General features: G+C 39.0%; 1 protein-coding gene across 6 annotated transcripts in view; it reads left to right on the plus strand.

Annotated features, from left to right (window-relative positions):
* dlgap2a (discs, large (Drosophila) homolog-associated protein 2a) overlaps window positions 1–20,375 on the plus strand; it is a 156,701-nt gene extending 136,326 nt beyond the window's left edge. For 3 of the 6 annotated variants that reach the window (XM_028438945.1, XM_028438947.1, XM_028438946.1), the window contains 3 exons: window positions 4,334–4,548; window positions 12,781–12,935; window positions 15,257–15,392. In XM_028438945.1, the coding sequence (XP_028294746.1) occupies window positions 4,334–4,548; window positions 12,781–12,935; window positions 15,257–15,264 (378 nt within the window). In that variant the 3' untranslated portion in view covers window positions 15,265–15,392. Of the gene's footprint in view, window positions 1–4,333; window positions 4,549–11,177; window positions 11,246–12,776; window positions 12,936–15,256; window positions 15,474–16,994 lie in introns of those variants that run through there. The other 3 variants (XM_028438949.1, XM_028438950.1, XM_028438944.1) reach the window with 3 other exon arrangements.
* The last annotated feature ends 1,388 nt before the right edge of the window (window positions 20,376–21,763 follow it).

A 21,763-nucleotide genomic window follows, 5' to 3' on the forward strand; every position in this document is an offset into this window, starting at 1 on the left:
CATCAACTTTTGCTTTAATAAAGGGTGCCCTGGTTTCCTGTGTATAGAGAACTGCATTGATTTTTCCTCTGGTGAAAATGATTAGGATTTAAAAGAAATGATCACCGATCGGATCATTTGAATTGAGGTGCGGTTTTTTTAGGTACCGACCAAATTCCTTCAGTACTACCTGATACAAATTCACAGAAAATCAAACAGGCGGGGGGCTCTCTGGGCCCTCCCCTCGGGGGGCTGGGCGCGGGGGTGTGGGTGGTGGTGGGGGGGTGGGGGGCTGGGGGGCCTGGGGGTTGGGGTCGGTGGCGTGGTGCGCTGAGTCCTTGGCTCCTTGGGGGCTTTTCGGGTGTGTATGGGGGGGCAATGGCAGCCTCTTGGCTTGGGACCTTGGGGGCGTTCGGGGGGCTGCTTGGCCGTGGGGTGGTCGCCGGGGGCCCCTAGATCTCTCGCTCTTTCTGCTGGCCCGACTGCTTCTTCGGGCCCGGGGGCGGCTCATGGGTTTTGCAGTAGCGGCTCTTGGAATCACATTTGTCATGGACGCACTGGCCTCGGGCTGTGGGATAACACTCATACTGGGCTCAACCATAGACACGTTGTTCCCAAATACCTGTTTTATGTAACTTCCACTCACTTCCTCCTCTGCTCACAGCCACCACCATTATTCCTAAGCCGCACACTGGTCACCAGACTGGCTTGATAAGACAACAATAAGCACAATATACACAACCACAATTTCACATCACATCACTTGAAACTTATTGATTATTCCCCACCCATTCGTTTTCCTATCTTATATCCCTCCTCCCTGTTAACTCCCCCCCCCCACCCCCCTCACCCTGGTGTAACACTGCCCTCTCTCTTTTACATCCTCCCTTTAATAAAGTATTTACCCTTCCCTAGGGAGGGCTGGTGATGGTCACAATTATGCAATGAAATAAATTCATTTATTTAATTGCAATAATAAAATATGCATTGCTGTTAAAAGATTGCACTTCTTGTAGTGTTAACCTTCAACAGCATGTGCAAACAAGGTGAAGAAAAAAAAAAGAAAAAAAAAAAAAAAGAAAATCAAACAGGACCATTTTTCGGGGCCTAAACGCAGCCTTGTAACTGTGAGCGAGTGGAAGAGTTGAGGAATTTCCAAGCAGGACATGAACATAACATTTGTTGTCAGTTTGTGTGTGGGTGCGTGACCCTTTACCTGCAAATGAATGCCCTAGTCGCTCGACCATGTGCGGAGTGAGGGAGCGTGTGAGGCCGGAGCAGACAGGGTTACTTTAAAAAAGTAATCTGGTACAATTACGAGTTCAGGGCTGCCAAGTTTCAGAAAATGACAAGAGTGAGACTTAAGTGACATGATGCGTTCCGGCGAAGAAAAAAAAAGTGCTCTTTTTATCATGGCTTTGGCCTGTTTTAAAATTGATTTATACCTTAAGACTGATGTCTTAGCAACAGACTCAATGTCAATAGAAATACACTATTACATACAAAAATAATCATAAGAACAGTTCAAATGAACATTAGAGTAGACGAGGCATTTGTTTCATTTATTATGTAATTATGCTGATATAACCTACAGGTGCAATTCAGCTACTAGCAGTGTTCATAACACTGCTAGTAGCTGAATAAGAGTTTAATTCATTTAAGTTAATGTCTAGCACAGACACACACACGTGAATGAGAGAGAGAGACACACACACAAAATGTTAGTTTTTTAGATGACTAAACACTATAATACACACAAACAGCAGATGCTGCCCCCGCTTTTAGAGCCAGTAGGCTGAGGAAGACGTCCATTGCTGAGCCACTTCGCTCCAACCGATCAACATTTTAGCCGTTCGCTCACAGGTTTTCACCTTTGTGAACAAACGCAATTGAAATAAAGCCGTGTCACGTAAAGCAAACCATTCTTTGGTGTAAATGAGACGATAAAACAATGCAATGAGAGCATCTACCGAAAGTTTCATCACGACAATGACGTCACTGATCAGATCGGCGAATTAAGACATTACAGCCGATCACATTAATTGCATTAAATGCAAAATGTCAGCTGATCCGATTTAGCCGATCAGATTGGTGTAAAGCCTAAAAAATATTCACTTCATTTGCAGGAAAGACAGAGCACGGAAAGTGAGACACCATGTTCTCACACTGAATGGGATAATGGCAGCGCTGACGTCTGGATGCTCAATTATCCGTTTTAACAAGTGGAAGAAAATTGCAACATGCACTGCCTGGCTTCTTTGGAGGGCAGCTTTCCACTTGCATCAAAAACACCTATTTGGATTCTTGCAATAATAATGGTGATGAGCAGACTTTGCATACTTTCAAGCAGCCATTTGGTCAAGGTTTTTAGCTGCAAGCCAGACAACAGGACAGTTAAAACTCAGAACAACCCTGTTTCAAGGCCTAAGTCTGTGTAAAGTCATTATGAAAATGGCTGGAGCGAACTGTAATTAAAGCAGGGATTTGATCCAGGAGTCTTTCAAATCGGTTAACGTGTGATGAAAAAATGTTTTATGGTTTTCTTGAGAGAGGTAAAAAAAAAAAGTTCTTTAATAATATGGGAAGTTTAATGATTGCCGTTCAACAGTTAAGCATGCACACTTCTGTCCTGGAAGACTCTATAGAGGATAAACGGCTGTCCATTAACTTGGATGAAGGTTCATAAAATAGATAGTAGTTTAAAGTGAGCCTGGAATGAAGATTGGAATGGTCTTATATAGCTTTAAATTTGAGTCATGATTACAGACAGTCATGGTTAAATGATAAATTCACAGTATTTTTGCAGATGTGATTAAAAATTGCATGTAAAGCAGTGATACAAGCATGGGATTGTGTGATACTTTTGCTGCTTTTGATTAGAAATAAAATCTTCAGAATCTCTTGTGTATGTTGTCAGGTGCTATAAGCTGTTGAATGTTTTCTCTTTCACTTTTTGATCATGTAAAGCACATTGCGTTGCCTTGTGTATGAAATGCGCTATACAAATAAATTTGCCTTGCCTTGCTTTGCCTATAAGGACGAGCAATGTTATTTTTTTTAATAGCAAATTTGCTGATTATCGATCATGTTCGCTGTACTAATCAGTAGCTGCGTTTCCATTACCCTTGGAAATGCGCAAAACCTAAATAGCGCAATTAAAAACCGGTAATGGAAACACCTGATTTTCGAAAAAAAAAATACCTCTCTCTGAGAAAACATGACGTGGTATGTGTAGACAGAAGAGGAAACTGAGACGTTACACCGTCATACATTAGACATGAAACAACAAAGGAACGCAGAGTGTTATAAGGAGGGTTGGAGCGTCCGTCTTTCTGCAGCGAAGTCTCGCAGGATGAGATTTCACGGGAGTTTCGAGGCTCCTGCCCAAAGCAAAGTTTAATGGAAACACATTCAAAGCTCAATTATACTTTGTCGACATTTAGAAATAACAATTTTAATTTGCGAAAATCAGTAATGGAAACCCAGCTATTGACTCACTGTATCTTCGGTAACTCTTCACTTTGTGAATTATATGGGCAACATTTTTTTGTCCATAAAGTATTTCCCTCCCGAAGCTGATGATGAGATTTTGTATTTAATTTTTATTGTGGTTGCACATCTTATATGTAGACCCTTGAGCTGGCTGATGACACTTTGGATGCTTTGGGAAATTACTTCTCATACATTTACCCTCCATTGTCTATTTTCTCTTACTGAGGATGTGAGGAAGAATCAACCCTGGGTGGGATTCTCACAGGGCGTCTGACGAGGAAGACAGAAATGTGTGGAAAAAAGAACTGCGCTGTCACATTTAAAAGGATGAAGGAACTACTGTATATGAGCTGATGATGGTTGACCTTTATTTTGACAGATAATAGAGGAAGTTGTCATAGTCATAGTCAAAAACAGAATTTAAGGTAAGGGTACCACATCAGAGACACAAAGATTTTCTACTTTCAAGCTGGATGCAGAGAGCCGCAAAATTTAAATTAGGATGCTCAAAAACAATATGAAGAACACATGAAAGAAACCTCATATGGGACATTACCTCTGGAGCAGGAGGTACTGTATATTGCAGCTTTGAAAGGACCTGAGGACACTAACAGGACAGACGAATCAGTAAACAAGTTCTGTCTTAATGACGCAAAAACTTCACGCTGTGAGGAAATGACTGCCTCACTGCTTTTCCAAACTGATGTTTTCTTCAGTAAAGTTTTTAAAGTTACACAAAAGCAATGTTTAAATGTCTTTTTTTTCTGTTATGCAGCTTTATGTACAAAGTGTGACTGTTGCCACAAGCACAAACCCTACCATAACCTTTATCTCTGATCTTGTCCTTCCTTCTACCCACCAGGTTCCACAGGATGAGTGGGGGGGCTATCCCGGTAGTGGCAAAGACGATGAGATTCCTTGCCGTCGAATGCGAAGCAGCAGTTACGTTAAAGCCATGGGTGATGAGGAGAGTGGAGAGTCAGATTCCAGCCCCAAAACGTCACCTCAGAAATCAGTGCGGCCAGACGCCCTGGTAAAGGCCATCATCAGACCGAGGGAGCTTCTGGACTCCCAAAGGTGAGACTAACACTAAAACAGTTTAGTATAAAAAAACAAATAGCTTTATTTAAGTCGTAAATAACAATAGGTGCTGGACACAGTTTATTTTTTTTATTTTTATGTTTATTTGACAGGGACAATGTACATTCATAAACATTACAGTAAATGTACCAGAGTTAGCCTAATGGCTATTTTTCATTTGCTGTCCCTGAAGAGTTGTTAAAAGTCACCCTAAAAACAAAATCTATCCACAATAAACACAATTTTTTTAAAACTGTCACATTCTAAAAACATTCATAAAACTTTATAATTCACCTTACTGAAAATATATAATTCTGTTTCAATAAATACATATTTTAAATATAAATATAAAATAAAATACAATGGAACTCATGACTATCGGGGCTGATGATTGCAGATCTGATTACTCAAAAGCCATTTTCTTAGCTGGGTTTTAAATGAATTATATGTGGGAGTGTCCCTAATATTTACAGATAATATATTTCAGTAATGGGCAGCTTGAAATACAAAGGGAGACTGACCTAATGCACTCTTTCTCATTGGGATTGTACAGTCTTCTCTAACTGCACCCATTGCGCTAAGTCACATTTCTAATATTTACAAATTGATTAAGCGGAGGAGAGGACACACCATGTGTGATTTTGAAAAAAAAGACACAGGTCAGCTGTTATATTACATCAGTCTGCCTGACAACAACTGGGTTTACTGAGTCCAAATGAACAGGAGGTGGTCTTGTAGAGACGGGATGCCGAAGCTTGGTGGTGCTGAACTGAATCAGTGGACTGTTTGTTTGTTTTTGTTTTTATTTTACACACCACTTCCCTCTGACAGTCCATTGATTCCAAACAATCCCTATCATCAGCGTGCTTCTTGGAATACAAAGGACATCCGCTTTTAGCAATTTGTGTCAAACAACTAAAATGATCCTAGATCAGGAGATTGTTTCTAGGTTTAAATGTGTTTTGCACATTACCTTTACCTCACCAAACAAGACAGAAACCTATATATATATATATATATATATATATATATATAAAAAAGACAGAAACACCCACAAAAGCTTTTGTTTGTCTGGTTTTTCACCTTCATAAAACACACAAACAAACAGGACAAAGGATGTCACATTTCAAGAGTGCTTGTCTGTGGATGACAAGAAAAGTGAGCAAGACAGCTGGGATCGTGAAACAATAGCTTTTACTATCGGATGGCTGTAGTTTATGTTGAAATAATGGGCCAAATATCCTTTCAAGTGAACACATAAAGACAAATCAAAGAATATGGATTGTAATCATAATAGCTGTCATTATACAGACATTTTCCCATAACTATCAAGTGATGATGAAACATTTCAGGTGCCTCGGATAGGTGAGACACTCCAAAGCGTTCCCTCACTGAATAGCTGTAAACAGTGAATGATTTATGAGGATGCAACAAAAGGAAGTGCTATTAGTGGCAGTTATTGTACTCCAAGGTTCTTTAAATAATGGCTATCTCAGTGTTTAGATGATGAGTCTGCTGGGCTCTGCTGCAAGCGAGATATTGACCAGGTAGGATCAGGCTGTGCAGCCTTGCCTCTGGATCCATTGACGGTAGCTGCTGTGTAATTGACTCTGCAGGAAAAGGTTTGTTGGCGCATTCATTTCAAACTCCAGGAGTGTCCTCATGGGTATCATTAACTGAGCGGACTTGATAGTTCCGTGAACACAGAAACGGACAATAATATGGTCACCTCGGAGAAACTTCTTGATGGCACAATTTGAAATTGATCGTGAGCCTTGAAGCTGCTTGATATCATCAATATAATTTCAAAAGTACTGTTGCATTCAACTGAAGTCTGGAACTTGTTCTAACGGAAATCACATAAACATATGAATAATGCAGAGAAATAGATAGATAGATAGATAGACAGATAGATAAATAGATAGATAGATAGATAGACAGATAGACAGATAGATAGATAGATAGATAGATAGATAGATAGATAGATAGATAGATAGATAGATAGATAGATAGATAGATAGATAGATAGATAGATAGATTTTTTAATACAAAACTTTAGGAGATGCAATGTCATTGGTACAAATGTGTTGACAAGCATCAACAGCAGACCCAAGTCATGATATCATACTCTACAACTAAATATGATTTAGGGATTATTTTATGCAAGTCACAGTGGAAGATCTACACCAGGGGTCACCAACATGATGCCCATGGGCACCAGGTAGCCCGCATGGACCATGTGAGGTGCCCTCAGGAGCTCTAGTCACCAATGAGCTCCATTTAAAATCTGATTTACTTTCCAGGATTCAAACTCACAAAGATAAATACATATGAAAGATGTACTTAGTAAAGTTAAATACTGCTGTTGAAATTTAATGTTTTGTTTTACTAAAACATTGTGACAAATGTATTTAAGCGTTGCAGATCTGGTGTGTGGTCAGTGGTATGTTTATATATAATATGATAGATGTAAGATATATTTTCCTACATACGCGGTTCCCTGGCCCCCGCGGGCTTGGCCCCCTAATAAATGCAAGCTTACAGTCCCAAAAAATAGCTATTATTCTATTTTGAAAAATAAAAACAAATAAAACCTGTCGCAAGTCAGTGGGCGCAAAATGCTTACACTGGGCCCGCCCATAGCGACGGGCTGAACAACAGTGATACGTGCATTTGTGTTTGAGTTCACAAAACACCAGAAAAATCTCCATAACACAAGGTAAACTCAATACACACTATGTCTCTATTGAGATAAAATATACCGGTAAGGGAGGTTGAGTTTCTGTTTCTGTTTTAAAATGGAGCAGAGAGGATTTTTTTTTTTTCCACACTGTGCGTACAGCATTCCGGCTGGCGGCGCCACTGAGTCTTAGCGTAGATCTAAAGATTCAAATGGAGAATACATGCAGTGGAGGTAATACTTCATGGGACGATGCAAATATTCCTACACACCAGGGTTGGGGTCACTTACATTTTTCAGTTACAATTATGCTCTCAATTACCCATGTTCAATTACAATTCATTTACGATTACAGTGACGAGCATTTTTTCCAATTACAATTAAATTACAATTATTTTTTATCCGCGAGAAGTGACTTACAATTATGTTCTCAGTTACTAAAGTTAAATTACAATTAACCACAATCACTGAGCCTGAAATAACGTAATAAAAGGTAATATTTGGTTACTTTGTTAGCCTTCCTAATCCACGAAATAATAGGTTTTAATATTTTTGGTGTGGACGTCTGAGCCTTTAATGTGTCAGTATACCCCTCAATTTCAATTTTTTTTAAATGGTATAATGTGGGTAAAGCTTGATATGAAACATATTTTAATAATTGTTAACTGCGTATGTGTAGAACTGCACATAGAACTGTAACATGGTTCCCCAGTTTTGCGCTAAATTATAAGTGACATTTTTTATAGAATTTTCATGGCAATTACAATTACAAAGAAACTAAACTCAAGTTAAACTCAATTACAATTTAACTACGATTACGACAGCAACAGATTTTTAGAATTACAATTACAATTATAATTTCACCATGATTGTAATTAATAATCAATTACGCGATTACAATTATAATTGACCCCAACCCTGCTACACACTGTATAGGACAATGGTGAAAAATTATTTATCCATTTTTATCGAGCTTTGTATAAAAATCTTAAAAGATGATTGAATAATAATTTGTACACATTCTGGCACCAATTAATTTTACTTGATCAGAAATGGCTGAGCTCTTTTCAAACCATGCCTTAATAGAACGCTATGAACCCTTAGAAGGAGTTCATCTCAACACAATCTATCTACAAACATTTAAAAAATGCTATTTGTATTATATCATTTGCCCTGCAAGGCATCTGGTTGTCACATCTGTTTGCAAATGTGGCAATTTCTACCTTCTTCTTGGTGCCAGACTGCTATTTTCCATATCTGTTACTGTTTTCAGTCCAAGCATGATGAGATCCAAGTGCCACCTGTCAGCTCTCATGCTGTTACAGTTCACTGGGCCTGTTTGGTTACGATTGAGTACGGGACTAAAGTGGCGTAGGCTGGATCTGATCTGCCCTTGTAGAGATTCGATGTCCCACTGTGGTGCTCAGATGGGTCAAACACAAATTTGACAGGAACAACTCCGTGGAGCAAATCATGCTGAAGAGAGGACAAGCTGTCAACTTGTGTCACCTGTGTTCATTTTCTCTTTGTTAAGGCTCTCTGTCACTCTTGACAAGATTGCTTCTTTGTTCATGTCACGGATAAAGAACGAACCACAGACACAGTGTTGGTGGGCTAGGACAGTCAACTAAAGAGCAACTTAGTTCTAAGTGGTTGGTTTAACAAATCACTTTTTATCTAGCATCACTTCACAGCTGTGACCGTCCTCGACTGATTATTAACCCACTCTTTTTTTTTTTTGCCGTGGTCGGATGCTCTAAACTGAAATCCAATTATAATTATCCTAATTTGTATAATGAGTAGTTCATTCGTGATTTCTGCATTGACACGTGAATTCCATTTACTTATGTCAATAGTACGGTTCTGACCTTGCCCACACAATCAAATCAATCTAACACATTTCTGAGAGCTTGACATCGGCACCAGCAGACCCTCGCGACCCTGAAAAAAGAAAGATGTGGGTCAGAAAATGAACGGATGCACATTTCTGGTAGTTCATGAAATGTGTTACATGTTTTGTCAGTTCAAATCAAAATGGCAAATTATGTTCCGAGTTAAACATAATGGAGAACCTTCTCTGTGAATATCATCTGAAAATGTTCTCAGTCATCAAGGTCATGATAATTCAATTAAATGTGTTAATGGCATTTTCCTTGATGAAGTTTTAACCAGGGAACTCATTTGGTATCGTCTATGTGAAGGCAGCGGAATCTTTGTTCTGATATGTCTGACTCCTGGCCAGAGAAGACTGCAAGATTTAAATATTTGTAAAAGAACATGAACAACCATCTTTGAAAAGAAGGCGAGGACCAGCATGACCATCTATCCATCACCTCTGATTCAAGCAATCGTTGGTTCTGTATAAAGAAAGCCAAGTATACAATTACCAAGATGGATACAATATCTTTGTTCTTTTTTATTTTTTACTTCCATGACCAAATTCAGAAAATAGCCCCACAACAGTGGGGTATTAAAAAAGAAACTTAAATGAGAGTGAAAGTAGCGTCAAGGAAAACTCCAAGCAAGTTCCAGCGAGATTCATTTTGTCTTCTTTTAAATAGTTATATTGAGGAAGTTCAGCAATTTGTTGTGTACAAGTAGCAGGATTGTACATAAGTTCTACACTATCAAAGGTCACATTGGAGGATGTCTCTCTACATGTAGTTCTTAAGTTCTCTTAAGTCCCAATATTTTCAACATATGAAACATTTTCTACATTTCATGCTCTTGTTCTCAATAATCTCATTTCTTTTCTTGCAGGAAACCCTCGAAATGACCTAACTCCTCCTCACAGGCTGTTAGAACACTGTGCTATCGTTTTGTATAACACAAAAGTCATCTGACACATTTGAAGCTGTGTTTCTTGCCCAAGATATATTCTAAAATCATCACTCTATTCTATCCTTTAATTTTTTACTCTCCAAGTTTCCATGTACTTTTCTTGGAGCACTTTCCAAGTGTGAGATTCCATTGTCCAACCCAATAATTAAAGGTCCCATATTATGCTGTTTTTAATCAATTCCATTTGTTCTAAGAACCCCCAAAACAGTATTTGAGGTTTATTTTCCCAACTCACCTGTTTTCCAGAGTTTTAGCTTCTGAAAAGTCACTTTCTGAGCAACTCTACAGAAACAGGCTGATCTGTGGCCTACTTATGCATATTCATGAGTGGGCATGTCTATAGACTTCCTCTTCTCCGCACGGTGACGTAGGGCCCAGAGGACGACCTGCCCTCCTCCCACCCACTCCGTAGCCGAGCTCATGCTGCTTTATAAACACGAGACATAGCGTGGGGGCGGGGGCGTTCGCCAGTACATACATAGGACTGTAAAAAATACATACATAGCACTGCGTGAAGGACGCTGACATGCTCACGTTTGTGGGCGTGTCCTGTTTACATGTCAATCACGGCAGAGAGCTTCCTGGAGGCGCGGCTTCTCCAGCTCAGTGCCGCGTCAAAATTTGTCATCAAAGTGGGAACGCATCATCAAATTGGAATCTATCTTCAGAAAAAAAGAAGGTCGCTGCTTTTTTTGGCTTCATTTACCCAAATCAAATTACACGCTGGGATTGGGTTGTGGTTTTTTGATATATTTCGATGGCTGTGTGCAGCATATCATCTCCCGTAGACATTGTATTTGTGCGCTAACTGTGTGATGCAGCTCATCATGCACTCCTCATTACATGTGTGTGTGCACTTTTCATTTGGAAGACATTGCCTTGAACTGGCAATTTGACTGAATAACTTTCTCCCACTTTTATCATCACACAAAGACCATATTAGTCATATCGTGTCACCCTAATGTTTGCAGCACTTTGATGAAAGATTGCCAACGCAAACATTCTGACAACACCACAAACTCCATTCTGAGCACTCGTCCCCAGCCACGTCATGTCCATCCGACTTGTAGGACACAGTAACTTTGTTGTCTTCTCTACCCCACAGCTCTTTTCGCCTGGATAAAATCAACAGTGACATGCGTAACTACATCACCAATTTGCTGCAGACTTGAGGTGAATACAAGCACAGTGCCTTCCCCTTTGACTCTGTTGCTGCCATGTTGCAGTGGTCTGATGTCGAAGCCAGCTGGCACGCTGCCATGCTGACATACTCAATATGGACGCCTTGCAGAGCAAATACTCCAGACCAGTCAATGATAGGTCATCTGGGGCAAACTGCTCATGTTGGCAGTAGATTGTTTAAACACTGTAGGAATGAGGATTCACTGCTTCATATAAATCAGCACATTTGCAGGAGTCATTCATATTTTCCGAAGATTGACTTCCTCCTGCTTTCCAGATGCAACTTTTCTGAAAAGTGAAGGTACCAGATACTATTGAATGTTTCGGGGTTGGTGTCCCTTTACAATCTCACAGATGTGTGCTTTAGACTTGAAGCTATAAAATATCCACAATATTTTTTTATTAGATAAAATCATAGTATAGGCCTCATAGATCAATAAATCAAAAGTCATTTTCTCCAAAGGAATTGAAAAAGGTTGACATTGTTGCTCGAAAGTATGTTTTGTAAACACTTTTGGACGTTTTTGGAAAAGTTTGGCACATTGCATTGTGGGATGTGGAGTCTCGTTATCAGATGCATTGAAGTATTTTATTTTTTGCCAGACAGGGAGGACAGTGATTTGCTTGACCCCATTTTTTGTTGTAGTTTGTTCCCGGTATTCCCCATGATATCAGAACGAAATAACAAAGTAGTTGTTTACGGTGAAGCGGAAAAATATACTTTCAAGCTGTAATTTCAAACTTTCTAACTTTTTTCAAGTAAATGAATCTTTGATTTATTGATCAATGAGGTCTACACGATAGATTTATCAAAAACAAATTTCCCTCCCGTGTCCAGCAGCTTTAAAATGATTATCCGGAAGGATTTTTCATCACACTGACATTTCTTGCGGCCAGCATTTATCTTCATGAAAGGTTCTGCTTACTCATCCCCCAATCCTTCTTTCATTAAAAATTTCTATCTCAAGGACCTCACCTTGGTATTCCTTAAATGACTCAAATAGTTCTTCCAGCACACAGTCATCCTCTCTGTTCTGATTTTCATCTTCTATCCAGCAGATATCTAACCAGGTAAGGGTTTCAAAGCAATCGGCTTGCTCTGCAGGGGTTGCACATTTAATTGACCTGGCTGACACCGAGTGCTCTCCAAAGTGCTTGTTCTCTAACAAGCTCCTGATTTGCATTCCTTCATTCCCAAGCATTGATTGAGCTTTTCAGCATAACAAATGTTGAGTTTCCTTCAAAAGGATACAAAGGGTACGTCAGTGTAGCGAGGGAGAGAAACACAGATGCTCGCCTGTGCTTTAACGTCATAACTGACCTCACCTATAGTTCAGCTTTCCCAAAGGAAAGACACAGACCTTGAAAGAAGAACTGTTTTCATCTGGTTGCACCGATAGCAATTAACCAAAGTGATTGTATACTGTATTAGTTAAACTAGGTTCAATGAAATTGCTACAGACATCTTGTACATGGCTGCCTTCCCACTTCCTTGTTTTGTCTATCTTGTCTCTCTGTTCAGTCAGAGCTACCACTTGCAAGCCAACAGGGGACAGGCACCCAAACATCGCCCTGGATCCCTCTGCCAATTACAATTCCCCAAGTTTCGCTCCAGGAACCAGAGCTATATGCGGGCCGTCAGCACGCTTAGTCAGGCCAGCTGTGTCAGCAAATGAGCCAGGTGAGTCTGCTCCTTCACTGTTTGGACAAATATCTCATCTGAGAGATGACATTGTGTGTTTTTGTTCTGCCCATCAATCTTTAAGAACCGCTAATTGTTGATAAGGATACAATAGCAGGGGGAAGATAGAAATAGCGTTCTTAGCACACATTATGGAAGTCATTTAGGACAGTGGTTCCCAACCTGTTTTTGTCCGGGTACCCCCTTTACTGCATTTTTGTCCAAATCTGTGTACCCACTCTTCATATCATGTGTCCTCTCTCCATAATTTTCATACCCTTTTTCATTTGTGGAGCAGCGAGCTCTCCAAAACCCCTAACTGTGTTGTGAACATTTGATTCTAAAGTTTAATTTACAAACGAATGATTGGAAATTATTTTTTTTAATATTTTTTTTTTTTTTGTGATTATTTCAATAGTAAATAAATATGGTCTCCTTCGTAAAAAAGTAGCTAATTATTGTCTCCTATTGTTCAGAAGTTTAATAAAATGTCCTCACAACATAAAATAATCCTGTTTCACTAAACTGCAAGAAAATATAGTTTCATTAGCCTTTATTTAGTCAGGAAACCACAGTGAGATTATAATATCATTTACAAGTGTGACCTGGCTTGTAATTATTGAGCAAAAGTACTGTTAGCTTGTGGTGAGTTTGTCACACCAAAAAAAAAGCCTATAAAGAAACTAGCAACATTTCTTGATTGTTTTTAAATTAATTGTAAATATTTCTAAGTACCCCCTGTTTGGAAAACCACTGATTAAGGAGACTCCAATTTTGAATTTTCAAAAACCAATCTCACGCCTATTTCACTTAACAAACCGAGATGGCCTTTGATACAGTAAATCACGATATTACCACACAGATGCACTGCTTTTGGACAAAATGTGCTATCAAAGCGAGTCACTGTGGATGTTAGAAAGCCACTTTTAACTGTCTGCTATATGTAATGTTTGTTGAAACTGTCTGCTATTGTCAAATGTAATGTTTGTAAATGTATTTCTATTTTGTGTTACCTGCCTAGGGACAACAGATGGAAATTAGCTTTTTTGGCTATAATCTGGCATATACACACTGTATTACAGATGTTCATGAATATGCATCAAATAAATAAATAATAAGCAGGAAAAAATAGGCACAAAACAATGGCTTTATTCCAGCTGTGCCGCAGAATTACAGACTGTAGTTTCACAAGGCTTGTGATTTGATTTACACGATTACAGAAATTTGTTGTCAAGTTTTCACTTTAGACAAACTTTAATCATAAGCCATTCATTTGAAATGTACAGTAAGTATGAATTTGTACTTGAAATTCTCTTTCATTGGTCAGTTATGGTCTAATATCTCTTAAGATCCAAAAAGACATTATATTGAAGAAAAGCATCCTAAAAGAGACTTGTTGTAGTATTTTATCCATGACTGCTAATTAGGGATGTAACGATTCACTCAACTCCCGATACGATTCGATTCACGATACTGGGTTCACGATACGATTCTCTCACGATTTATTTTACAAAATGGGACTGTAGACAAATTTTTTTTTTTGGGAAAAAAACTAGAAAATACTGTACTATTTTCCTTTTATTTTTCATTGTCAAAAGAATTCCTTGATAAACTATTCAAAACAATGCAATTTAACTAAAAATAAATCTTGAAGGAAATAAATAAAGGAATAATACAAATGAAAATGAAGCCTATTAATTTAAATTCTGGTTCTATAATAAACAATGCAAAACTACATAATAGTTCTTTTTCTTTTTAAAAGTGCAACTGAAAATGTATATAACACGCAAACTTTGTCCATGTTTTTTCTCTGCTTTATTCAGGCCTCTCCCAAAAAAGATGTTGATTAAAAAAGGTTTACCTCTCCTATTTTCATTTACCCTAGATATAATTTAACCGGGTTCTAATGAGGGTTTTATTGCCTGTCTTTGCTGATCAATATGAAGAACAAAAATTGACTTTTTTTTAGATACTAATTTGTTCTGGAATGAGAGGCATAGCCTATTGATTTGTTTTGGTGTTTAGAAGCTAAACTAAGAAGCTTCTTAATCCAAATCCTAAAAGGGCTAGACGTTTATCGTTGATTCTTGTTACATTAGAGTTGAATAATGAATATGAAAATGGTTCTGATCTAAGAAATCGTAAAAAAAAAAAGAAAAATGTGCATATTTTAGAGCTGGTCCTTCAGAGAAAAGCCAACAGTAGCTACAACTAGTTCTGGCACAAAATGTTTCATTTTGATTCCACCTTTGCAACTAAATACCACCTGCTGGGTTATCAATGGAGAAAAGCATAATACATTTTTTTTGTACCCTGCAGAGATGAGTGAAACGGAAATAAATGGCCAGTTTGAGTCTGTGTGTGAATCAGTGTTCAGTGAGATGGAATCACAAGCCATGGAGGCTTTGGACCTGCCAGGCTGCTTCAGGACACGGAGCCACAGTTACCTACGAGCCATTCAAGCCGGCTACTCCCAAGACGATGAATGCATCCCCCAATCGTCTCCAATGTCACATCCCACCATCAGGTCTACTACTGGTAAGATATTATATGATTTCAGTCTATTTGCCTAATACATTTTGTGCTGTCCTGAATGCTATTTTTGATGTTTCGGTCGCTAGCATTACACTAACTCCTAGAGTTGACATTATAGGAATTGATGTGTCATCTTGGATTGACAAACCAACAATTATTGCAAACTGCTTGTGCTGTCAAACAGCTTTGCATGAATCACGTAAATGTTTCCATGTTTTTACGGGGTGGGTGGGGTGGGCGGGGGGGGGGGGGGGGGGATTTCTGTAGTTACTGTAGTTGTGAGCTGTTGCCAATTCATGCTGCTGTATTTTGAATACAGTGTTTCATTTGCTCTGGATGCATCAGTGAGTAAAATTATGAACCCTATTGAAAACCACAAAGAATAATAGTCTGGCATAAGAAATCGGTTCAGAATAAGGACATGGTCTTTTTTTCCTGCAACATATTCAACTTACTTTATGGTGCCGCATGGTGACATTAGCACAAGACCAAAAAAATAGATTGCACGCCACAGACTTTACAAAAATATCGCCAACTTCAAGTTGCACCCACAGGAAAATGACTGCAATGCTAACTAAACTATTACTTTGCTTGTTCCTATGAATCAAAAATGCAAACTTACACATCCATTAATCTATAATCTATAAATTGTGGGCTGCTGATGCTTTCTACGATTGCCGTGATTGCTGGACTTGCAGAGGAAAGGATACACCCTCGGGAAAAAGAGAAGAACAAGAAGTCTGAATGGATCTCACCCCCTCCTCTCGTAAATACATTAAATAGGCCTTGAATAGAAAGATCGAGAGGTGTGGACACCTGGAGATGTGCTCATAATCAATTTTTCATTTCTACAATTGTTTGCTTACACTGCTTTCTCGTTAAAATTTGGTACTCTTGCCCTTGAGGATACAGGATTTGGTGTGTGATTGGTATTCTTACTAATAAGGACATGTGGAAGTTTGATATAAATAGAAAAACTAGACCTCACTTTTTCAATAGGGTTCATACAATACTTCCTGATTGAAAAGTTAAGGTTTGGATGCTTTGCTCATCTTCGCTGCACAAAGTTCACACATTCGCATGTGAGGATTTTGCCTCGCTCCATAAATTAAGGAATATTTTCCATTGTCTGTGATGTGTTATAGGAGTTTCAGCTTTGTGCACTCCAAAGATGTGAAGAATGCATGCTACAAATTAAGGGCGAGAAGGCAGTGTAAACCATCAATCTAAATGAGTCAAAATAGGAGGGTTTTTTTTCTATTTTAAAATGATCATTTATACCGAATTCAAGACTTTATTACTTTATTCCCTGATATGATTCTACAATCAATACATGTGCATATTGGAACAATAATAATTATAACACTGACACACAAGGGCTGTGGATTTCAGCTTCTTATTTTGACTCATGGCATTTGTTGCATGACTTGATGTTACTGCTTTGTGGCAATAAAAAGCACATTCTCTCCAGCTGCTCACACCTGTGGATCAAATCACAGATGCATATTTACATTTGTCTTCCAGACAGAAATTATGTGCAGGAAGACTCTTGTTTACCCAACCAGACCAGTGTACATGAAGATGTGGCAGACACGGCCCCTATGACTCATGATGATTTAGGCTGCCCTATCAGAAGAGACAGGCTTTATCACCAAGAAGCCTTGGGGGCCACAGCGAAACCCATGTCTGGACCGCCTGTTTCTCCAAGCCTCTTCCGATCCCCCAGATCTAGTGCCCCGGAACGCCCATCACCAAAAGCTATTCAAGCCAGTATCAAAGAGTCAGCCACGTTAGCTGCAGCCATCAGCATGCAATGGAAGGAAGAGGTCTCAGCAATGCGCAGGGAGTTAGCTGACCTTCGGAGGGACCTCTGTAAAGAACTGCGTGCTTTTAACAGTAACTTTAACACTTTCACACAACACTACAACACATGGTCTCCTCAAGGTGGCTCAATTGTAGCGGGAACAAGTGTAGGTGGTGGAGCAGGGATAGGATCAGGGACAGGAATGGGAACAAAGTCAGGGACAGAAGACAGACCTGCGGCAGGGACTGGACAACCTGGAACCTCTACCTCAGACAGAGGGTCTACTGGGGCGAGAGAGAAAAGACCTGTGGTACCCAAAATCTCTGTGGGCACCCAGGCAAGAAGCAAAGTTTTGGTTAGACAAAGCACTGCAGACGCAGCTGTAAATTGTCCTGAAGAGAAAGAGGAACGCAAAGGACCCAGACGAGGTCTACCGAAGCAACTTTCAATGGATCCTAGCATCCTTGCCAGTCCACAGTCAATGTATGTGGAAAGTGCCATACCATTATCTTTAGATCCAATACTTCCTGGCTCTATTAAAGCACATCAGTCAATGCCTTTGGAGCCAACTGATGCTCCAGCTGTTGTTAAACTGCCACCAGAGTCAGAATGTCAGAGTCGTGCAATTCAATCTTTATCTGATTTGGCTTCTAGTGATCCAGTCACACCTCAGACCACAACAAACCTTTTCATGGAAACAAATGTTAAGACCAAAACAAATCAAGAAAATCTCCCATCAGGAGTAAACACATCTTCCAACCTTGACCCTCATTTCAATACTGAACAGGCAAACCCAGAGGAAACACCAATCCTACATCAGACTGATGTAAATAAAATGCAATTGCCATTTCCAGTCCCTTTACTTACTGTGTCTCCCCCAGAAGATCAGGACGAAGAATGTCTTTCAGATTCAGAGTCCACAGACCCTGTTACCACAAACAATACATGCCAAGACTCTCAAGATCCTAAAACTGTAGATACTGGATCGACAGATAAAGATTGCACAGACCTGACACAATCAGAATCCAAACCTTTTAGGTCAGACACAACTGTTCAACAAAGTCAACCTCTAGTATGTGAATCATCCACACCTGTACTTGATCCTAGTACACTTTCTAACCCAGAAACTGAGATTACATGTCCATCTATCATAGTTTCAGAGTATTTTGATCCAGAACCTCCAATGAGTCCAAATGAGATTGACACTAATCAAGATTTGGTCGAGAATCTTCCAGATTATGCTTCTGATCTTCCTCTGGAAACATCAGTCTCAGCTTGTTCCTCTACTTTAGTAGAAACTGAGTCAAACACAGAAGCCGAGACTCAAGATACAGAGTGGCCACCCCTCCCAGAACCCCAGGACACTGCTCCCATATATCATGCAGATCTCATCCACTTTGACTTGGTCATGCTGACTTCTTTAGATCAAGATGATCTTGACTCAGTTTTCATGGATCCTGAACCAGAACCTTTTGGTTTTAGCATTGAATCATCCTCAAATACTGACGAGTTAGACCCTCCTCTGTATCATTCACCTCTCTCTCATTCTGACAGTCAGAGTTCCCCTTTGCCTTCTGTGGACCCCGCCCTTATGTCCCCATTGACTCCTTCCCCTGATTTAGTCTGTTTGGATCCGGCAATGGAGTATAGCCTGGCCCACATGCCTCACGATGGAGCCTCGGAATTACCACAAATCACTGTTACAATATCTCCTCCTAGTTCAGTATCTCCTGACACATCGTTTGAGATTTCAACAGGTTCAGCCCCAGATTCGCCTATTCCTGATACAGATCCATTATTGCCAGATCTACAAGACCCAATGTCAGGTCAACAAGCACTTGTGGAGCCAGAGAACATTGTTGTAAAGACACTAGAATGTGCGACTATATCCCAGGAAACTGTGGGAACCCATGGTAATCAGGAAGGATCCTCAAATGAGGAAGCGTTCCTTTGGTGCAGGTGGCAGAGAAGAGGCCAGAGACAAGACTCTATGCACAGAAGCGCAAGCGTGGAATTATGGAGCGGCAGATACGAGTATAACAGTGCTGAAATCACATACGTGTCACTCACTCTGTGAGATCATACCTCATTCTCAGCAAACAAAATGTAGCAAAAAGTTTATATATAGCTTATTTGTTGTAGCTACCGGTGTGCTGTATATCTAAATGTCATATCAATGTTGACATTTGAGCAAAGACTCAATTGTGGACAACAGACTACTTTCCATTAAAAGACTGCTTCTTGCAGCAAAACTGAAATGCGCTGGATGGTAGCATGTTGTCAGAAAGTAAATCTTCTGTAATGACAAAATGAGCAAAAACACTCCAATAGCTTTTGCAAAAAGCAGCTTGAATTTGGACTCTCAAGCAGCTGCAACCACTGATGTGATTTATCTTCCAGGACTCTTTTTTTTTTTTCAGTGTGTGTGTTTCATATAAACCTTTGGATATACTCGTGATCAATATTCCTGTCACGTTATTCAATCAATAACACTCTTGTACAGAATATAAGCAAGACAGCCTAATGGCGAGAGGCCTTTACAATCTTTGTATGTAATGAGACAAACCCTCATTCTCTTTACTTATTTTGTGGTCATTGTGTTTTTGTCACTCTGATACAGAGTTGAGCTAATATTGCTGGTTATCATATAACTACAAAGACAAACAGTTTACTGTGTGAGCTGATGGAAGGATTGTTATTAAAGTAAACTATGTAATTGATGAATTCCTCTTTGCACAATCTTCGAATAAACTAGAAAATTTAATGTAAACATTAAATTGCCAGACCATAAACGCACTTTAAGACCTTATTACTAACCCTATATCCGCAAGATCCATGGCTTATAGAATTGGATACCGTGGATAATAATTTAATCATTATAATATAATTAACTTCTTTGACCAATTATTTCTGACCTCATTTTTGTATTGCAAACATGATATAAAAAAAAAAAAAAAAAACTATTACAAAATGACTTTGCATTTCTATTCCTTAAGGCTTTTTAAGACTTAAAAAACAGAACTATTTTAGTTTACAGAGTTAGGCCAATTGGTCATGCAAATTTATATTTTATGTTTATTTTCACTGAAAAAACTCCTCAAAGCTGCATTTTGTTTGCCTCAAGGCATAATTTCCCTAAGTCAAAATTTAGCAAAATTGTAAAATCTTTCTTGTCCTACTCTCTTAACACTGCTGATTTACCGCGTAATATTGTTTAAAAAAAAACAAAAAACAACAGCATTGGAATATCACTGAGGCAATTATGCTTTGAGGCTAACAAAAATGATAGGGTATATATTCAGCTGCAGGTGTGTATCTGCTCATATTAATCAAAATACGCTGCTTCTTTAAAGATAAGTGATTGATTAGACTTATAGAAATGACTGACACAATTTCGTCAATATAGAAATTGTATGATATATTTGACTCAACAGATTAATGAACATTTATTGATGAATAATGTATTTTTAAATTTAGTTGACTGAAACTACAATTATTTTTTCTGACAACTAAATCCAGACAGTTTGTACATTTAATCAAAAGGTACTGCCCACGCATTTTTTTATTACTGTAATCTAATGGGAAATAATGACCTATTGTTTTCTGATGCCCAATGTAACATTAAAGCCAAATCATGACTGTATGTAGCCCATTTACAGACTCACTCTCAACACCCACATTCAAATCAACCCAGCTTTCAAAGATACATTGAATACACACACATACTGTATCTGCTGGACTGTACCAGTTGATGCATTCATGTCATTATATGAATGTAAAAAGTTGTACATTTGTTTGATAATCTGATATTATAGATAACATGCTTTACTGAGAGGTGATTTTGTGATGTTTACAGTGAGGAATCATCGTATTGCTCAGGAATCAAAGGTTGAGAATGTAATTGAAAGGTGTAATTACATGGTGGATTGGCTCCTCCTTATAAACGAGGTGGTACAAGTGTGTGGGAATTTCTTTTCAACATGTGTGACAGTGAATGATAAAAGTAATGTAATGCTGCATGACAGGTGGCCTGAATATGTTTTGCAACTTTCCTCTGTAAGCATTCGGTCGTGTTCATTGTTTCATTTGGAGAATCCGTGCAAACAAAGGAGCCCAGGGTGCCACAGAAGAAGCAGAATCGTGTTTCGAGAAATCAACGACTAAAAAGGCAGGCAGAACACGGGACATATCTGAGCTATCTGTCCAATTAAGCTGGCTCTGCTTGCTGTAGTCTACGCTCCATTAAAGTGCTCTGAAACAAAGACATTTTCAACACAACATCAGAGAGCTGCCATCAACAAATGTCCATGTCTTTTTTTTCTTCAATTGAATATGCACTTTATTGAAGTTTGCTAAATTACTCGAGTCTTAAGTCTGAAAGGTTTTATGCACGGTTAGGAAATTCATTAGTTTGCCTTGTGGAATTAATTTCTGTCCATTACGCCGATGCAAAATACAACATGGTCTTTTAATTTACCTCTCTATACCC

The sequence above is a fragment of the Gouania willdenowi genome, chromosome 22 (genome assembly GCF_900634775.1).
Source record: "Gouania willdenowi chromosome 22, fGouWil2.1, whole genome shotgun sequence".
Taxonomy (NCBI): domain Eukaryota; kingdom Metazoa; phylum Chordata; class Actinopteri; order Blenniiformes; family Gobiesocidae; genus Gouania; species Gouania willdenowi.